The 22,049-nt window shown below is 32.4% G+C and overlaps 2 protein-coding genes across 2 annotated transcripts; one reads left to right on the top strand and one right to left on the bottom strand.

Moving 5' to 3' along the window:
- Positions 1-5,571: 5,571 nt before the first annotated feature.
- Positions 5,572-6,642, bottom strand: LOC117782541 (60S ribosomal protein L10). The gene is made up of 4 exons (XM_034619565.1): positions 6,583-6,642; positions 6,398-6,427; positions 6,032-6,337; positions 5,572-5,971 (listed from the first exon to the last, which is right to left on the bottom strand). The coding sequence occupies exons 2-4, from the start codon at positions 6,418-6,420 to the stop codon at positions 5,644-5,646; spliced, it is 657 nt and encodes a 218-aa protein (XP_034475456.1). The 5' UTR covers positions 6,421-6,427; positions 6,583-6,642; the 3' UTR covers positions 5,572-5,643.
- Positions 6,643-13,914: 7,272 nt separating this feature from the next.
- Positions 13,915-21,361, top strand: LOC117782663 (spermidine synthase). Its single transcript, XM_034619690.1, has 2 exons — positions 13,915-14,070; positions 20,530-21,361. Exons 1-2 carry the CDS (start codon positions 13,937-13,939, stop codon positions 21,263-21,265), a joined length of 870 nt encoding a protein of 289 aa, XP_034475581.1. The 5' UTR covers positions 13,915-13,936; the 3' UTR covers positions 21,266-21,361.
- Positions 21,362-22,049: the final 688 nt, after the last annotated feature.

Raw genomic sequence — 22,049 nt, 5'->3', positions numbered from 1 at the left:
ATTTACAATTCTGCCCGTGTGGGTATTCAAACTCCCATTTTTTGAGACTGAAGCGGCGACTCTAACCACTCCGCCACGGACCATCATTAAAATATATCTTGATAAAACTGAGATAAAATGCGCCAAGTAAAACGTGCTAGGTGATGCCTCAACACCAGCCGAACCGCAGGGTACGTATTAGGGTTTCAAAGTGTGTGGGCAGTGCCTAGTTTGCACAAAGTCACAAAGTAGCCTTTCTCTTTTTGAGCACAGGTAAGATTTAATACAAAGCCCTTAAAGGAAAGACCTCTTTCAATTTTGAGATAACACATTCATAGTGATGACAACAATTTTAACTTCAAGATGCAAGAATAAAAGCAAAACAAAGATCGGGTTTCGTTTGGCTTCCTTTTGCAGTTTGGTATTTTGTTACCGGTTAAGAAATTTCTTAAAAAGAAAAAAGTTTTGCATTCAGTATATTGCCCAAAAATGTCTCAATTATCGTGAACCAAGCCCATTTTTTTGACATATGGTGAAGGGAGCTGAATGATTTCATTCAATGAATGAGTTAGAATGAGTTCAGCTGAATGCTCCTCAATGCATTGAATTTGTAAAAGAGAACGAATTGAGTTTATATGAATTTGAATGAAGTTTTTCTGCTAGCCAACTTGGTTTTTCGAAACTATATTTGAATGAGTAAGTATTTGTGATAAACTCAAAGGTTCTGAAATCAGCTTTGCCCCAAGTTTTTGAAAAGTACAATACATAAAAACAAATTTTAAATCAAGATATCGAGAAGACTTGAAACAATTGTGTGTTATTAAGTACACACGCTTGGTAAGTAGAGCAAGCGCATGTGAATCGGTCGTCAGGGGTTCGTGTATTTTGATTTTAATGTTTTAATTTATTTCACTTATTATTATGAAACTTATAATACAAAAAATAAAACAAGGAGGCCAAATTTATTAAGTTGAGTAAGTACACCAATCCGACATCTGGCTTAAAAGACAACACAAGGGAACAAGGTGTTTGTTAATTACAAATTGATAGTTGTTTTCAAGGTATTTTGGGGCGCTGAATCTGCACTTGTTTTTTTTTTCTATCAGTTTGACTTTTCGCGATACACCTTTATTTCCAAAATTAAGGCACTGCCATTACGTATATTCAAATTTCTGGAAAACGGTTTACCATATTCAGCTAAAAGCTAGTCGGAAAGGCTATAGTCAAGATCCCGACCAAACCCGTTACTTACTTCAATATATATAAAAGTACTTTAAAGAAAATACTTGTTTTGTTCTGAAAGCTTGTATTCGTCATAACTGCCGTTCTACTTGTCCGATCTTGATGCGATTCAGTGGGTTAATAGAAAATACTAATAGGAATCGTAAATAACCACAAAAAACGTATTATCTTAAGAACTGTCGGTGTGGTGCTTTTTCGCGATTTGCGGAGGCAGAGAGGGCGTGGCTAATGTTTGAAACAAACTTGATCTGCGTGGGGTATATAGAAATCTGTGTGCCAAATTTGGTTGATCTCTCTCTCTTATAGTCTCTGAGATCCTTGTGTTTATACAGACGAACGACCGGTTTTTCGCGATTTACGGGCGCGGAAGGGGGCGTGTCAAAAATTTAAAACAAACTTGACCTGCTCCAACGGTAGCGTTAGTTACCACAAAATATGTATTATAACTTATTTTTTAAGTAACGGGTATAACTAGATGGACGGAGCTACAGTCGAGCATTACTCGAGAACGCCAAAACCGATTTTTAAAAGCTTTACTTTTTCTGAAAGCTAATAATGATGAATAATAATGAATATATTTATAATTCATTAATACAAAGTTTAAGAATTAAACCAGTAGTTTTTGAGACATACATTTTTCAATTAAGAAAATTATGATTTATTTTTAGCTTTTTTACTTTAAAATTCGAAGAAAAGTCTATTTTATTTGCATAGCTGCATTTACTACACGACGTATAAGATATGATTCATTAAAATATATGGAGAGACGACGACATAATATTATTTTGTGTCTAGGCATGTTTTTGTCGACTTTGATGACTTCCTTGTGGAGCGGCTGACCTTTAGTATGAACATTTTTTGTGATTTTTGAGATATTTTAACCAATCTCACACAGTATCACATTGTTGATATTTTACACATTTTGACCATATTTGGTTCAAATCAGTCTACTATATCATATAGCTGCCAATGGGGAGATCGGTTCAGTATCAGCCTTTAGTATGAAAACTTCTGCTGTTTCTTAAGATATATCATCCAATCTCGCAGGTTATGTATCTGGTAACGTGTTATACAGAATTTGGTTCAAATAGGTTGACTTTTCAATATAGCTGGCATAGGAACGATCAGTCGAAAATCAACCTTTTGCGTAAAACTTCTTTCTTTGTTTATATGCTAGTTACTAAGCCGTCTCTCAAAAGATTTAATTGAATCGTATCTAAAAGGATGCGTAATTAATGCAGCTATGTAAATAAAATAGAAAATAAAATGTAATACATTTATTTCGACTTTTCCTCGAATTTTAAAGTAAAAAAAAATAAAAAAGAATTATATTTTTCTTAATTCAAGAATTGGTATCTCTTAAACTACTAATTTAAATCTTAAACTTTGTATTAATGATAGATATATTTATATATTCATTGGCTTTCAAAAAAAGTAATGCTTTTGAAAATCGGTTTTGGCATTCTCGAGTAATGATGACAAATGTGGGCGCACCTCTGAAAAAAGTAACAAAAAAAGCCAGATTTTTAAAAAAATTCGTCATATGGATTCAAAGTCTATTCAATAAAGTAGGTTTGGTTCTTATAATGTTTTGGCTGATGCCTAGTGCTACTGAAAAAGCTAAGACTGCTAAAAATTCAAAAATATTCTCCTCACTTGACGCCCTTGCAGAGCGCTGTATTACATTTTCGACCACCTGTTTCAATGGCAGCTATATGATATATTAAACCGATTTGAACTGGTAAGGATGTATAAAACCAATTTAAATGCAATTGAAATCTAAAGACAAAAATGCATATTCTATTCTTTAAGTTTGGTTATGATATCTCATGAAGCAAAAAAGTTTTTCATACTAAAACTTGATTTTCGACCGATTGTTCCTATGGGCGCTATATGATATAGTGGTCCGATCGAAAAAAGAAACAAGCTTGATCTGCTTGCAATATAGAGGAATAATATTAAATTCTTTAAAAAAAAAAAATAAATATCAAAGTTTTAGTCTAAAAACGTTTAGTTTAACATTTTTCGAGTGAAAGGAGCTTTATATCAAGGTTATCGCTTCACAAATTCAAACATTTCAATGAAGTTACTAAAAATCAAAAAATTTTCTATCATATGATTTTCTTAAATTATCTTGTTTAGAGGGTTTAGAAACTTCTATGCAATCTAATGGGTTTTGGGTTGGTCATTGAAATAGATTAAATATACATTGAAAGCTTAAAAAATAAGTAAAAAGGTATATTGTGTTCGTTAAAATGTATGTAACAGGGAGAAGGAGGCATCTCCGACCCCATATATATGTTCTTGATCAGCATCAACAGCCGAGCCGATATAGCCATGTGTGTCTGTCCGTCCGTCCGTCTGTGTGAGCGCCTAGATCTCAGAGACCATAAGTTTGTTTCAAATTTAAGCTACGCCCTTTTCCGCCCCGACAAATCGCGTAATTAACGTTATCTTGTAATATTATCTATTAACCCACTGAATCGCATCAAGATCGGACAAGTAGAACGGTAGTTATGGCGATTTAATGTTTTCAAAGTAATACAAGTAATTTCTTTAAAATACTTTTAAAAATATTGAAATAAGTAACGGGTATCCTATGGTCGGGATCTCGACTATAGTCTTTTCCACTTGTTTAAGCTTAATTGCCTTCCTTTTTCCTTTTTCTCATCATTTTGCGATATTTACCCAAAAATAGCTTTTTTTGCGCAGTGCCGATTTTTATATAATTTATCTATTAAATTGAATATCGTTCATCACAAAAGAGTTTCGTCACTTGACTATTATCTTTTGTAGGTATTTTTTTTTAAGATCCCCAAACACAGGAATACAATGTAACACATTCTACAGAGGGTAGTCTGAATTGAGAATTGTTGGACATCGTTTTGGAGTCAAATTTAAATAAAGTAAAATATTTGGGTTCTTTCTAAAGCTGAAAGCCTCAAGCCTACAATACCTTTACTTTGGAAACAAAATCAAGCTGATTTTTGTTTGTCAAATTGTTAATTCTTGTTAATTCAAAACAAGTTCACATTCCCATCCATTCAAACCCATGTATCGTCATGTGAATGTTGTCAATGTGAATTTCCTACGAGAACTTAATTTTATTAGAATTTGGTCGAAATTGAGTTCAAATTCATCCATTCATTTGGAGCTCCTGAGCTTCATATCATATGTCATTTTGAGTACATTTGCACAACTCTCTAAAATGGAGCCTCAGATGACGAAAACCGACTTAAAATTTTTTTATGGGTCCTGACCAAATTGGATTGCAAACGGATCATCATATTATACCTTTAATATGAAAAAGGTATTCCTTCATACAACCTGACTCGGAGCAGTATAACATATAGTTGTCATGGGGACGAACAGTCAAAAAGTGACCTTCAATTAGAATCGGGTTAGCGAAGTGCATAATTTATATGTGTGTGAATAAAGAAGCAAAAATATTATATTTTCTTTTTTGAACTTTCATAGAATTTTAGAATCAAAAAATTTTCTTAATTTTAAAATTGTTAGCTGCAAAACTGTTGGTTTACATTTAAAAATGTGTATGAATGAATAACAAATATATTCACTAGCCTTCCGAAAAGTAACGCTTTTTCGTATTGGTTTTGCATTCTTATGAAATCATAAAATATGCAAGTCCACTCGTGCAAAAAGCTTTAAATAAATAAAAATTGACATTAAATTCGTGATGAGCGATCCCAAAAACCCCCGAGTAACGATTTTTAAACATATACAATGAAATTTTCAAAAAAGTGTCCGCCATATTGGTTTTTTGGGGTTATTTCAAAACCCTGACGTGCTGGGGTTAAATGGACTTCGAATTCAGCGACATAGTGAGCATAGTGGGACCCCAAGATCAGAAAAAAATATTTTTTTGTGTGGCTGTGTAATCCAAAATTTCTTGCATAGTTGGGGGAAAACCCAGAAAAATCTAATCAGATCAATAGATATTAGTTATATCGAACCCTATTTGCATAAATAACGCAAGTTTTTTTGTTGTTAATTTTTTTACTCATGTTAAAAAAAACTTGATCTGCATCTGGTATCCAGAAACCGACAGATTCCTGTTTCTAGCTCTTATGGTCATAAGACTATAAGGTGTTGTAGGTTTTATTATAATGAGTTTATATTCCAATCATGGTCCTCCTTGCTCTTACCATCTCTCAAATCTAGTCGCCCATATCCACTCGGCTGTGGATGCCGATCGAGAATATAAGCTTGACTCTTGCTAGCACACAATTACCTAAGCCATCATCAGACGATTGTAACGAATTGAATGATTAATGAACATAGTCATTTTCACTTGTACGTCGAAATAGACAATAATTTGAAATTCGCACTAACATTTATTCCACTAAAGAATAGTGCAAAATCCAGAAACTATGAATTTATTAATTCATTATGAGGTTTACATTAAGCATAAACTTCACGCTGCGCCTTTTCCCAAGCGGCCATTGGACCGTGCTCTGGGCGGTACTTGACATTGCAGCCATCGTTTTCCAGGCGGTTATCATCACGCAGCTCCTCGTAGCGCTCACGATCGTACTTGGTGAAGCCCCACTTCTTGGACACGTAGATCTTCTGGCGTCCAGGGAACTTGAACTTGGCACGGCGAAGAGCTTCCACAACTTGTGGCTTGTAGCGGTCGCTGGAGCGCACTGACATGATGGGTTGGCCAATCCTGACACGTGCAACTGTGCCTTGTGGCTTGCCGAAGGCGCCTCTCATTCCAGTTTGGAGCCTAGAGAATGCGATGTGGATAAAGTGGTTTCCATTAAATTACTTTTATAAGTGCACTCACCTATCAGCTCCGGCACATGACAACATCTTGTTGATGCGGATGACATGGAATGGATGGCAACGCATGCGGATGTGGAACTGATCCTTGCCGCAGAACTTGACCAGATACTTGTTGCAGCAAATGCGTCCAGCTTCAAGGGCTTCGCTGCTAAGCTGTTCGTATTCGTCGGAAACTAAATGGACACAGAGCGGGAAGTCCTCTACACTGGCCTTCTTTCTGCCCAAATCAAAAATGCGAATCTTTGGATCGGGAACACCACGACAGAACCGCGATTTGGGATAGGGCTTGTTCTTGCAGTAGCGGTAACTATAACATATAGTAACAAATTATTTATAGCAATATAAGCATATGTGTGTATGTACATACCATCTTGCAGGCCGACGACCCATTTTGAACCTGGAAGTAGACGAAGAATTTTAACATTTTAATAAAAACGTTTATTACATTTAATAATGTCCCCAATTCCACAGTGTAATTTAAATAATATGAACACTTTAAAAATCAATAATACGTCGATGCATTCAGATTTTTGAATTGTCTAAAATATGTACCTCTCACTTCGCAGCTCAAAACGAAAGGAAAAGAAACTGACAACCGGATGTATGTTGTCCGCAACAACAAGAAACGATACACCGATAAATACCAAATAAATACCAAAAAAAAAATACAATTAATGTGTCAAGATAGCAACATCATGTAGAGCAATGAAATCGAACATAAGCAATTGTTGTTCATAATTACTAACCGCATTTATTAAATTTTAATTTATATATTTACGGAGATATTGGCCTGTCAATTAAACGTAAGCGACAGACGGCATACGAAACACGACACACGATAACTTAAAAAAAAAAAACGCTTTCCTGTAAAGTTTGCTTTTGGCGCTTACGTTTTTTGTGCAAATAGGGCTCAATATATTATATATTTTTGTATCACAATTAAATGTTTGTTATCTATAAGAAAATACAGAAGCATGTAAAGTAAATCTATTCTTTAAGTTTTAAGTTATTTGTATTCTTAATCGAATATATTACATATTTGTCCTGACTGACCGACTGATATTCGACAGCCCCAACGGTAAGGACGAAGGGAATGAAATTTTGAAACAACAACATAGCTGAGACAATTCATCGAGCAATACAGATTTTTTTCGAAATTCTCACTGGAAAGGTGTCAAATTTTACACACACACACAGACTCACAAAATACACATACTAGAACGTAAATATTGAATTTTTAAAAAGGAATGTTGTAATAATTTGACAAAATGAAATAAAACATCAAAAAATAAATTAGGTACGGATGATATGGAAAAAGGGAAGAACTTGAAATATGCAGACTGGAAATTAAAAGCTTGCCGAAAAAAGTTTTTTGCTGTATCCTAAACATTGAAAAAACTTTATAAGAATTTTATAAAATAAACTGTTACAAAGAGATACAAGAAACAAAATGTGTCATTTTTAGATTTTTTTTTTATAAGCTTATAATATCTAAAAAAAAAAGGACGGCAAGGCTATAGTCGAGATCCCGACTGTACCTGTTACTTATTTCATTATATATAAAAGTACTTTTATGAAATAACTATCTAATAATAATAAAAAGTTTTTCAGAACAATATATTATATTGAATATTCCTAGAGGACAATAATTTAAATATATATAAATCTGCTATGATTACTATTTCGGAGGTATTTAAAAACGCCGAGTTAATATGGGTATTACCATTTGTAGCAATGAAGTATAACCTTTAGAATTTCACTAAGAAATAAAAAATCCTTTCCCCAACAACCTGTCATCATGTGAAGACATAAATTGAAATCTCCTAAAACAAATTAGTTTGTATGTAAAGCCATTTAAACTCTCTTTAGAACTTTGTTAAGGACAGGACCTTTTTCGACTAGTAAAAGTTCATATGATCTGCATTTGAAAACGTCAAATTCAAACACTGTAGAAGACGAGTTTCTATTATTTGTATGAATGCCATTACAAGAAAAATGACTGAGGTTCTCGAAAAGTTCACTTGTAATGAAAATGAGAATTCCCCTTCTTGGTCGATTTTTTTAAGAAGACTCAACGAAACACAAAATTAAAGATTGAAGCAACTCTTCTTTGTCTGAAGCGTACTACTGATCAGATCTTGGAGAAGTGAATTGTCCAACTATATTTAAGCCAGCGGCACTTGTCACTCAACTTCGTGGCACAAATAATGTTTTTCTCCGCATTTTTGGACTAGTGTAACCCACTACTTGGCTAAAGTAGTAGGAAACGACCACGGAATAAAAAACTCCATACGATTTGCAGTTTGATATCACTAGGCAGCAGCCATAAATTTTTTTTATGGAGAGATTTTTTTTTAGAATTTTTTAAAAATCTGGCTTTTATTATTATTATTTTTCAGAGGTGCGCCCACATTTGTTATCATTACTCGAGAATGCCAAAACCGATTTTAAAAAGCTTTACTTTTTCTGAAACCTAATAAATATATTTATAGATCAAAGATATCAATTCTTGAATTTAAGAAATGATGATTTTTTTTAAGCTTTTTTCTTATTATTCTTTAAAATTCGAGGAAAAGTCGAAAAAAAATTTATTACATTTTATATTATTTGCATAGCTGCATTAATTACGCGTCGTTTAAGATATGATTCATTAAAATTTATGGGTAGACGGCAATATAATATTATTTTGTGTCCAGGCATGTTTTTATCGACTCTGATGACTTCCTTGTGGAGCGGCATGACCTTTAATATGAACATTTTTTGTGATTTTTGAGATATTTTAAACAATCTCACACAGTATCACATTGTTGATATTTTACACATTTTGACCATATTTGGTTCAAATCGGTCTACTATATTATATAGCTGCCATAGGAGAGATCGGTTCACAATTAGCCTTAAGTATGAAAACTTCTGCAGTTTCTTAAGATATATCTTCCAATTTCGCAGGATGTGTAATGTGTTATCCCATAAAAAAAAACTCTACACGAGGTAAAAGTCTAGTGACGAAAGCAATTTCTAGCTCCATAATTTCTGATATCCAATTTTGTGACGAACAAAATTTTTTAGTACTTTAGAATAAAAGGTACGCATAAAAGCCCTCAAACACACCTTTCCAATGATATATAGAGCATATCTGTAGCTTCTATGGTTTGGAAACTGTTGAGGTTTCAATTTTACCGGGACTTAGCGTTTTCCCGCTAAACTAGCGGTTGTTTCAACAAGTCGTAGAACAAACATTTCTAGAGTTTCGAAAAGGAATAAATCCCCATCATTACATCTAATCTTTTTTTTAGCGCTTTGATACAAACAGACAAACAAACTGACTTCTTATTTCATTTTGAGATGACCACTAAAAATTTAAAATTTAGTTATCCTTTGAACCAGTTGTCGGATTTGGGTCATCGAGGTATCAATCGACGCGTATTTTCGTAAGAATTTTTAAAAAATAAAATTTTACCAAAAAGCCCAACGGCTTCATAAGCTGCGATCATATACATCTTTCCCCTCCCACTTACACCCCCGTATCTCATGACTTAGGTGAATTAGAAAAAGTTTTAGTAAGCTATTTTGTAACTTATTACTAAACCTTTCAATGGGTATATAGCTCGATCTGATCGAACAATCATAGCAAGTTTTCCAACTTAGCTGTTTATATTGTTAGTCGCCTTTCGCACCGCACCCTTCGTAATGCTTTCGTCACTAAAGCGAACTGCCGTCCGCAGTGATATATCCCTACAAAATTTGGTTCAAATCGGTTGACTTTTCAATTTAGCTGCCATAGGAACGATCACTCGAAAATCCAACTCTACAATGAAAAACTTTTTTTTAATTTTTTAAGATATTTCAACCAAACTCACAAACTGTATATTCTATGTTGTCCTTTACATCTTCACCAATTTTGGTTCGAATCGACCGTTCGGTCTAAAATCAAGTTTTAGTATGAAAAACTTTTTTGTTTTAAGAGATATCTTAACTAAACTGATAGAATATGCATTGAAGTTGGTCTTTTGCATCCTGACCGAAGTTGGTTTAAATCGGTCCACTATATCATATAGCTGCACATAAACATAAACTCATAAATTGGGTATATTTAATTGCCCATTACATCCTATCCAAATTTGGTAGAAATCGGAACGATCAATACGAACAGTCGATACGCAACTTTTAGTATGAACAACTTTTTAATTTTTTAAGTTATCTATACCAAACTTACACTTCTGAAGCTCGTATCGTTCTATACGACCTGTCCAAATTTGGTTAGAATCGGACCACTATAACATACAGCTGCCACTATAGATTTATATGAACCATATCTTAAACGACGCGAAATTAACACAGCTATGTAAGTAAAATAGAAAACGAAACTTTAATTAATTTTTTTTTCGAGTTTTCCTTGAATTTTAAAGTAAAAAAAGCGAAATAAAAAGATAAGCAAAAAGTCATAATTTTCTTAATTCAAAAGTTGATAGCTCTAAAACAACTGGCTTAAATATAAGACTGTGAATACGTAAAATATATATATATATTCATTGGCCTTTAGATACAGTAAAGCTTTTTAAAATCGGTTCTGGCATTCTCGAGTAATAATGAAAAATGTGGCCGCACCTCTAAAAAAAAAAGAAGGAAAAAAGAATTTTTAAAAAATTCTAAAAAAAAAACCCCAAATCTATCCAAAAAGTGGGTTTGGTTCTTGTAATTTTTTTGCTGTTGCCTAGTGTAATCATTAGTTTTGAGTAATTTAGTAAATCTTACACTATAATCATTATGATATAAAATATATATAATATAAAATAATATAAAAAAAATCCTTATTTTTAATCCAAAGAATTTAAATAGAAAATAATCATGATTATTGATCAAAAGAAATAAAAATCAAAAATGATCAAAAAGGATTTTTATTTTTTTGCTCAACTAAAAGCTCAATAGTAATTTACGGATTCTGTGTTCGTTTTTAGTTTAATGCTTACTTCTTCGGCTTTTAATTCATAGTCCTAATTAAAAAAAAGCATTGACCCTTGTCTCTCTGATTTTGAAGAATTCATTTCCCAGGGTGAAAGCTTTAGTTAATAGTCCATCCATATTTATTTACTAGGCCTTTAATAACTGTTATGAGGAATAAACAAAAAAAAATTCACTTTATGGCTAAATATGCAAATAAAATAAAAAATAAAATGTAATAAATTTTTTTCGACTTTTTCTCGAATTTTAAAGTAAAAAATCTAAGAAAAAAGCTTTAAAAAAATCATAATTTTCTTAATTCAAGAATTGATATCTCTTAAACTACTAGTTTAAATCTTAAACTTTGTAATAATGAATCATAGATTTATTCGTTAACTTTCAGAAAAAGTAATGCTTCGGAAAATCACTTTTGGTATTTTTGAGTAATGATGACAAATGTGGGCGCATCTGGAAAAAGTTTTAAAAAAAAGGCCAAACTTTAAAAAATTCTAAAAAAAAAATCTCACCATAGAAAAATATGTATAAACCCAAAAAGTTCAAATTTGTTGCCTAGTGTATTTGGTTCAATCTTCTCGCTACGTAACGCTACGTATCGGCATAACGTTGTGTTTACTATAACATGGCACTGTTAAAGCCACTCATCGCAATCACGAATTGGAAATCGGTTTCAAACCTATTTTCGTCAGTCAACAATGAAAACAAGGGGGCTCCGCCAACAAGACAATGTCTAATTTTATGAGATTTTTAAAGCGAATAATGTAAAGTTTTTTTTACAATGATAATAAGCAGATCCTTATTATATATATGTGTGAGGAGTCGGAAATATTAATAATTAAAATTATTATTTTGCAGCTTTCAGTGCTCGGCAAAGATGCAAAAGTAGTGGTGCAAAATGATCGCTTTTCCTCTCATGAAATTTCATGCATAGCTATCAGCTTCTGCCCGACTATATTGAAAATTGTGACGTCATAAGAAATTTTGCCATGCAAAAATACATATTTATATATTAACACAATTATATTTTAATCTAATTATATATTTGTATATACATAAATTATACATAAACATTTTTATTACATGATATCGAAATTACTTTTGCTTATCGCTCGATTCTTACTTGGTACCCAAAAAAAATGGGTACTATTTCGTACTGGCATTGTGCGCGCCTTGCATATAAACGTATACATGCTGTCTCGCTCGCACGTTCATTTTGCCATGCAAATGTAATTGTTGAATTATTCAAATAAATGTAATTCCGAAATATCTTCTCTATTTATGGGTCAATCGCTTTGAAATTTTCAGGGTCGTTTAATAGACTTACTTCCCAACTGTTTAATTAGTTAAGGAGTGATATCTTAAAAATTGCGCCTGTAAATAGTTTTGTGCGATTTGTGGGCGAAGGGGCGAGACATCCGAAATTTGAAACAAACAAAGCCCCCAAAAAAATGGGTACTATTTCGTACTGTCTTTGTGCGCGCCTTGCATACAAACGTATGCATGCTGTCTCGCTCGCACGTTCGATTTGCCATGCAAATGTAATTATTGAATTAAATGTAATTCCGAAATAACTTCTCTAATTATGGGTCAATCGCTTTGAAATTTTTAGGGTCGTTTAATACGCACACTTCTCAACTGATTGTTCAGTTAGGGAGTGCTATGTCATAAATTGCGCCTGTAAATCGCTTTGTGCAATTTGTGGGCGAAGGGGGCGTGTCATCCAAAATTGGAAACAAAATTGACCTGCGTATGGTATTCTCAAACCTGCATTCCAAATTTGAAGTCTCTAGCAATTAAAGTATCTGAGATCGACGCGTTCAAACAGACGGACAGACAGACGGACAGGGCAAGATCGACTCGGCTGATTATCCTGATCAAGAATATATATACTTTATGGGGTCTGCCACCCCTCCTTCTGCCTGTTACATACATTCTGCCAAACACATTATACCCTTTTTTGCACATTTTCAATGGGATCAGGGTATAAGAACAAAAAGTAAGGGCTAACTAAAAAAAGTAAATATTAGTAGCTTTTGAGTGATTTCTCAGAACTGATCGTCAATGCGCCACATCAGGATGACCTCCAAAAAAATAAATTTTTTTTTTTACAGATATTGCTTTTATGTCGTATCACCCATTGACGATACAGCGTCTTAGAAAATAAAAAAAGTTAAATTCACTCCACCCTAATTTATATGTGCTTGGGCTCAGAGTATTCTTCAGTAGAGTACACTCAACCTTATTTTGAATTCGATTTTAAATTTGGAGTATGTAATTATATTGATATATAGCAAAAAAGCAACAACAATGAAATTTATATAAAGTTCCATGCGTTTGATATTTAAAAAACTACTAATATATAAAAAAAAAACTTTTTACAACCTAATTTGTCACAAAGACTTCTTAATCCCCACGCAGATTAAATTTATTTTAAAGTTTGCAAGCCTTCCTTCTGCCCACGCAAATCGCTAAAAATATGTTTATTTTTTGTAACTAACATTATCTATTATCTACTAAATCGATGGAATATCGTTTAAATCGAATGTCATAAATGGCTTATTTAGTTTTGGTCTCGACTATAACGTTTCCCGTATTTGTTTTATTTTACTATGCATGTACGAGGAGTTTGTTTATTTTTTCAGAAAACTAAGCTCGACCCGAATGGTATATCGCGGCAGTTCTGAATTTGCAGAATTCAATTCGAATCCAAAGACAGACCGCATTACAAACAGTTTTCCAATGCGGTATAAATAAATGAATAGTTTTAGTATTTTCTCATTTAATATATTTTATATATATTAGTATTTTTATATTTTAGTATTTTTAAAGTACGGTTACTTTGAACATTGACCACGTGTTGATTTGATTGTCTCTAATCTCAGATTAGTTCTTATTCATATGTGCATACATAAACATATGTAAGCATTTTCACTTTGAGAAAGATAGAATGGATACGATTTCAAATGGATGGTTTAGCGAAATCCAGGATGAATTATGGCCTGGACAATCATTTTCCTTAAAAATTAAAGAAGTTCTCCATAAAGAAAAGTCAAAGTTTCAAGATATACAGGTAGTTGAAACGTAAGTTTTATATTTTTTTTTAAGTATATCCTTTTTTTTAGAAAAAAATTTCTCGGTATTTATTTTTCGTAGTTTTTTTTATGTCATATTGCAGTAAAGGGTGAATTTTTGTGGCACTTCTTATTTAAGAAAACAATCAAGTCAAAACGACAAAAAATTATAAAAACCGGAACACTACAAATGAATTTTTATACCGGATCAAGACTGATAAACACGTCCATATCGATCATTTACTTCAAGACTGTCATAATTCAAAAGACACAGTTATTAAATAATTAATAATTAAATTATTAATTAATTAAATTTTCCTTATGGTCTGTTCAATATTGTGTACAAATTTCTTACTATCATACAAAAGAATTCTTTAAACTAGATTTTTTTAAAATCGAGATTTGATTTACGACGTGAAATACAATTATAATTTGGTAAGGCTGCCAACAAATAAAACAACAATTTTAGTAATCTATAGCAGAATCATAAGATATGTACCTTATTAATTTCAAATTGAAGCGTGTTTTCTTCAATTAAATGAATGAAATGTTAATGTAATTAATTCTGTCTGGCTGTGATTACACCCGAGGTCAACAGTGAAAAAAAAAAATGTTGAATGATATGTATTAGCTTAAACTTGATTAAATGTAATTTTTCGTGCTGTTCAGCAAACATAAAATAGCTGCTTTCAAAGTTATCAATAATAACTGATTAGATAAGGGGTTCACTGATCTTGACGTTTGACTCAATTTTACAGCGCTAAAACGTATTTTCAAGTCCGACCCAATTTTCAATGAAATATTTTTGTTTTTAGGTTAAATTAATATTTCATCTTTGAAATAATTTTATTTATGCAAAATATTATGCATTAAACACTCATTATGTTGTACATTGATCAAGAAAGTTGAGAAATAGTTCGTCATTAACTTAGAAGTATTCAAAAATTTTTAATTTGCTTTACAGGTGGGTTCTAGAAATCTCTAGGGATTTTGAAGAGAAATGTTTTTGAAAATAACCGTATGAAATGTTGGTGTTCCTAAAATGTTGGAATTTTAGTATTTTCGAACATATTTTTTTTGCATTCTTATTCAATTTAAAGATATTTTAGTTCGATTTTATAAATATTCAATCAAATCTCTCAAATTTTTTTAGACAATTGAAAGCAATGGTTTCCTTTTTTTCAGGAACACCAACAATTGCTTTTCGGTTGCTTTATCGCTCTTATAAATTTGTAGAACACACATGATAAGCAATTTTATTTTATTTGAAAATCAACTTTATTTTATTTAATAATTTGGGGCATAGAATATTGCTTTTTTTATGCTTTTTTATAGAACATTTTTAGAACATGCCTGAATTCTCTTTTAAGATTATGTATGGTGAGTGCGCACATAAAACTACTCTCCGAAAAGTCTTAACTTACATAGTTTTCAAAAAATTCACGACTGCTAATAACTAATGATAGTTGAAATTTTAATCGACTTCAGTGACTTTGGAAATACATATTGTATATCAAAAATATGAAATACCTGACATTTTGTAAGCTCCAAAATTTTCAAATTCTTAAAATCGTTTCTTAAAAAAATCTCTAAAGATTTTTGGTGTGTAGATTTACAATTTAAAAAAATTTTTTTTTTCCTACTTTCACTCTACTTCAAAAGGATAGACACACCTTCAAATCTTATGAAAATATACGTGTTGTTATTATAAGAAACATAATATTTTTTTTTAAAAAAATTTCTAAGGTGCTCCTTAAATTAAGCTGTGCGTTCTCACTGGCTCACAAAGCTTCACAAAACAGTGTCACAACGTCAAAAGGCAATGTGAACATCAAAATCCTTGTGACAACCACTTTTAGACACAATATTGTGACATTGTCACACAATTGTGATAAAAAAAATCTGAACACCTGTTTCAGTTGAAGTAGCTCACAGGAATCGAGCAAGTTGGTTCTTCTTCACATTGTGAAACCATTGCTCTTGTTTTTCTTGACTTTTTTGACAGAATACCTTTCGAGACAAAAATTCTCATTGTTGTTCGTGATTAAAATTAATTTTGATTTTATTAGAAGAAATGGATTCACGATAGGAAGCAAAGCTAGTGGCATGTGCCGTTATTGGGTTGTGGCTGCTCGAGGACGAGGATAATGAGCCCAAGCCAAAGCGCAATTGCTGGGTCAACAATCTGCCGCGTCCTTCTTGTTGAAGACCAGCTGCTCAGCAATTCTGTCCCAGCTAGCCTTCTTTTCATCCCGATTTTTGTAATTAGCACTGGTCACATTCCAGAGTCATTCCGACTCCTCCACGGCTTCAATAAGCTTTAGAATGCTTTCGGAATGCGACTGAATGGCTTTCGGAATGCCATAATATTGCATATAACAATTTATTTGCATCAAACGTTTGCAATTGCAATTGATTGACAATTAAACAAATCAAAGATCAAAAAATGTTTTTGTTTTAATTCATTTTGTGGAACTTGTTTATTGTTTAAGAGTTTATTAAGTGTTCACTTTTGGTGAACAGTGCGATGGATTGTGGGGCTTTCCGACAGTGTGACGCAAAATTTTTGTGACGCCAATGTGAACACTTTTGACAGGTATCGAAAAGCATCACAAAGCGTCAAAAATACGATGTCACATTACTAAGCAGAGAAGAGGTTCTGAGCCGAGCCTAGCTGAACCGGTCCGTTCGGGTTGTAAGGCAATCCGAAATGAATATATTTTATAAATAATAGACACTTAAATTTAAGAAAATTGCATCTAAATAGTTATATTTGTGATTACCAACTCAAATAAAACTTTAGAAGCAAAAAATAGCAAAAGATATCGCCAAAAGTTGCGTGCAATATTCCCTTGTGATGCAAGCAAACGGATAAATATTTTTCGCTCAAATTTTATTCTTATTCGCTTTTTAAGAATACTTCAAGTTGCATTTTAGTATTTATTTTCTTAAAAAACATAAGAGAATAATATTACCTACTAGCAGTATAATTCACAAATCAATAGACTTAATCAATATATTTTTTTTGGCGATTGAAATTGCCATTTATTTGGTCATAATTAAATTTGGTATTTTTCACAATTTCAATGTGTAACAAAATCCTGTAAAAAAATGGAAAATAATCAAACAAATTTTAAAACGTCAGAAAATCAATTCTAAGGGTGGGTACTCACTAAAGCTGAGTATGGACATAAGATAAAAGCTGTGCCCTAAATGTCAAATCCATATAAAAAAAACAGTTGCTAAATTAGCTCGACAGAAATTCAGCCAGCGTTTTAGCTGGTTTGTTCGGAGAACGGGTAACACAGAGTTGCCAGATCAAGAAATTGTCGTTTTTCAACACTGCCAGCTTTTAGCTCGGGTGACTGCGAAAATATGGAATTGTTCAAACATTTTCGCCTGTCAAGCTAAAAATGGCCGTTATTCATTTAAAAACAAAACAAAGACGTCTTGTGTTTTTCAACCAGGACAAAATTTCAAGAATATTAGCTAAAACTGATACAATTTGTCAGCCCAAATTATATTAATTATTAATTTTTATTAATAAAATTGAAAAATACGCACATAACTTTTCTGTGTCTATGCATATTCGTCCTACTTGAATTAAATGTCTAAATATCCCACACTTTCGTCATTTTTCATTCCCTACGTCTCCTCAATGTAATCAAATCAGCTGTGCGTTTTTAAAAATGTAAACAAAGCACAACTGTCGCAACAGAGTTACCATCATAATTTTGGTTATTTTTGTGTGTTGCGTTGGCAACACTGACATTCGCTCGCCGACAGCTAAATATTGAGCACTTTTCATTCGCTTGTGTCAAATCTTATGTCCATACTCAGCTTAAAGCTTGTGAGGAGCGAAAAAAAGTGATATACTTTGACGCCTAGCGTCGCAAACTAGTGTGACCAACGCAACACCAAAATGTAACCAAATGTTGAGTGCTGACATTGGGGCGTCAGCTGTGGTTTGTTTACATTTTAAAATGCGCCAAACTTGAAAAATAAATAAAAAGAATAGTTTTTAAGATATGGAGAAGGGATTGTTGGCATATTGCCCTAAGCTGAAGGAAAAAGAGAAGGAGGAACGCAGGCTACGCGCATATTGGGTCAATCTATAAAAATTGCATCGAAATGTTTTTTTCATCCAAGCCATATAAGATAGTGTACTTTTCCACTTCTTTTATCCACTTTATCTTCTTTCGTCTTCTTTTCACTTTAAATTTTGCCATTTTTAATTCAATGTATCATCTCTTGTGTGCACAACAAACAGCTGACATTTCTCTAATGGCTGTCCTTAAATTGAACATCACATATTAATGGTCAGTCGACTGAGAAATATCAGCTGTTGCCTATAGTACTGACAAGCGCCGCACCTTATCTGACAACTCTTTTTTCATGCCTTTTGTGAGTACCGCACCAGCGGAACCGAAGCGAGATAATTTATCCTGCGTTCCGCCACTGTTTATTATCATTATTTCTTTTTTTTATTAGGGATTTTCGCGAAATCGAATTTCTAACGAGCTGATTAAATCAATTTCCATAAAAACATCGACAACTCACTGGAGTTTGTTCATCGTAGCTCATTTGCAGAACTAAATGAGCTACAATCGAAGCTTTTTTGAGTTTAAGTGCCTATGGAGAAGTAAAGCGAAAACAAAACAAGATCACTTTTATCACAGCAGACGGCAGTCCGCGCTAGTGACGAAAGCAACACAAAGGGTGCGAAAGGCGACTAGCATTATATACAGCTAATATGGAAAATTTGTTACGACTGTTCGATCACATCGGTATACTTAAAATATTGGGCTTCTTAATGCCTGTGAACATGGATTCTGCTATGATGTAATTGTGAATTGATTTTTATACCCTGAGCCCATTGAAAATTGACAAAAAGAGCTAAAGACTTCAAACTTGGTATGTATGTTCCTGGATACCATAGGCAGATCAAGTTTGTTTTTATTTTTGGATCGGACCACTACATCATATAGCTGCCATAGGAACGATACATCGATAATTAAGTTTTAGTGTATTTAGAACTAAACTGATAGAATATGCATCTGGGATTATACATCCTGACCAAATTTGGTTAAAATCGGTCCACTAGATCATATAGCTGCCATAGGAACGTTAAATCGAAAATGAAGTTTTAGTATGGAAAAGTTTTTTATTTGTTGAGATATCAAAACCAAACTGATAGAATATGCATCTGGGCTGGTATTATACATCCTGACCAAGTTTGGTTCGGTCGACTATATCAAATAGCTGCAATGGAGACGCTCAATCAAAAATGAAGTCTTAGTGTGATAAAGTTTTTTGTTTTTTCAGATATCTCAACCAAACTGATATAATATGCATTTAACATAGATTTGTACATCCTGAGCGAAGTTAGTTCGAATAGGCCGACTTTATCATATAGCTGTCATAGGACCGATCCGTCACTTTTGGTATGAAAAAGTTTTTGGTTTTTTGGGATATCTTAAACAAATTGGTAGAATATGTCTTGAAATTGGTTTTGTACATTCTAACCAAATTTGGTTTAGTTCGTTTCCATATATCAAATAGCTGGAACAATCGGTCGGAAATCAACTTTCAGTACAGAGTACATGGGCACAGGGTATCCTACTGTCAAGCGTGCTAAGCATATTTAAAACCTTCTTTCAAAGTTTCAATGTCAGAAGCACATGATATTCAAATATTTCTGATGTCTTCCAAAATAAAACTTTTTACCAGGTAAAAGTCTAGTGACAAAAGTAGTTCCATGCCCCAAAATTTCTGATATAAAAATTAGTGACGAACAATATCCAATTTGATATATAAATTAAAAACAAAAATAAATAATATAGTAAATAAACAAAATTTCTGATATAAAAATAAGTGACGAACAATATCCAATTTGATATATAAATTAAAAACAAAAATAAATAAATAAAATAATTAATATAGTAAATAAATAAGGTATTTCCTTAACCTTTTTTTATATATATTAAGTCATTTTGTATTTCAATTGACACTCAGAATCGAAATATTGTTGTTGTTAAATGTTAGCTGTGTCTAATTCAATTTTACACCAAAATTTGATGAATTTTGATGGACATATCGATAATCTTTGTACTTAATCAGAAAAATATAATATGTTGTATGTGCTTTTATAAACAAATGTTCAAACTATTTAATCTAATTTAGCAACCAGTGACGTTCAGTGTATGTCCGAGACCAAAGTATTTCTATCCATTTTCCAAGAGTCAATTTACATTAAAAAATTTATATATTTTTGAATTTGCCGATAAGATAAATCGAACATAAAATAAGAATAAATATTGGTCTTAATTACTGAGCTTGAGTGTAAACTAAATTTTCAACACCTATTACTACTACTTCTATTATATTTTTAAAATCAGATAAATTGAACAAAACATTTTTGTAACTATTAAATTTTTGCTAAATAAATTGATAAGAGTTTTTTTTACAGCGAAACATTTGGACGGTGCCTAATTCTGGATGGAATCATTCAATGCACGTCCAGAGATGAATTCTCGTACCAGGAAATGATATCATTTTTGCCGTTATGTTGCCATCCAAATCCACAGAAAGTTTTAATTGTTGGTGGCGGTGATGGAGGCGTTGCCCGCGAAGTCGTAAAACACCCACTGGTCAAGGAAGTGCATCAAGTAGAAATAGACGATCGTGTTGTTGAATTATCTAAAAAGTACCTTCCGGCAATGGCATGTGGATTTGATAACAACAAATTAAAACTTACCATCGGCGATGGGTTTGAGTACATGAAAAACCACAAAAAAGAATTTGATGTTATTATAACTGATAGCTCTGATCCAATTGGCCCGGCGGTCAGTTTATTTCAAGAAAGCTACTACGGATTACTTAAAAATGCCCTAAGAGATGGAGGAATAGTGTGCTCTCAAGGCGGTAGCTTCTGGTTAGACTTTGATTACGTAAAGAAAACAATGACAGGATGTGGGCAACATTTTCCAAAAGTTGCATACGCCATAACTTCGGTTCCATCTTATCCTTGCGGTCACATTGGATTCGTAATAGGATCTCTAGATGCAAACAGTTGTCTTGAAGACCCCGTAAATAAGTTTGAAAAATCCGAAATAGATTCTTTAAATTTAAGATACTATACAAGTCAAATTCATTCCGCTGCTTTCACATTACCTCGTTGGGTTGAAAAACATTTTTACGAATAACAAATAATATTTCGCTATGCAATTTAAATAAAAATGAATTTATGTGTTTTGTCAGTTCATTTTGAATGTTAATAAAACAAAATATATTTTTTCTTATTTTTTAAGTAATGACTATAAATTTATTTTATGATGAAAATTTCAGCGAACATCAGTTTCAGGAACGACCCTTATTGCACACTTATTTGATTTTGATTTCGACAATTTAAAAAAGGGGATGGCACAAATTGACATATGAAGTGTTTGCATAAATCGGGCGCGTCAAAATTAGGTACCTAACCAGATTCGCTTACAAAAGCAGTGCTGGTTAACGGACAAAGTGACAAATTACACAATACAACCATGTAAAATTTAATATTGTATAAAAATTTCAAAGATTTTTTAAAAATAAACCAAGTGAGTCCCCAATCTAATTTTTACTGATAAATTCATCATAAATCACCCCCTATTTGTGTTTTTTTTTTTTTTTTTTAAGATAACCGTATTAAAGATAATTACCCTGTTTTTTTTAGACTTTTTATTAATAGTTTGGTTGCAGAATATTATAATTAGAATAATACTCTTTGTGTATATTGCATAAGCTGCAATTTTACAAATTAACAGCTCCTTTTTTTTTTTTTTATCTATGATCGTCTTTTTAAGCTATTTTCGTGAATTTGGTTCAATTTTAAAATCCCTTTCTTAGCTGTCATATCCATCTGGGACATTCTTCGTAATTATTCTGCATTAAATATATAGTTATAAAATTATTCATTCTTGAAATGCAAGAAACTTTCATCATTCTCCA

Source organism: Drosophila innubila (genome assembly GCF_004354385.1).
Source record: "Drosophila innubila isolate TH190305 chromosome 2L unlocalized genomic scaffold, UK_Dinn_1.0 5_B_2L, whole genome shotgun sequence".
Classification (NCBI taxonomy): domain Eukaryota; kingdom Metazoa; phylum Arthropoda; class Insecta; order Diptera; family Drosophilidae; genus Drosophila; species Drosophila innubila.
This window is presented reverse-complemented; position numbering and strand designations above follow the sequence as displayed.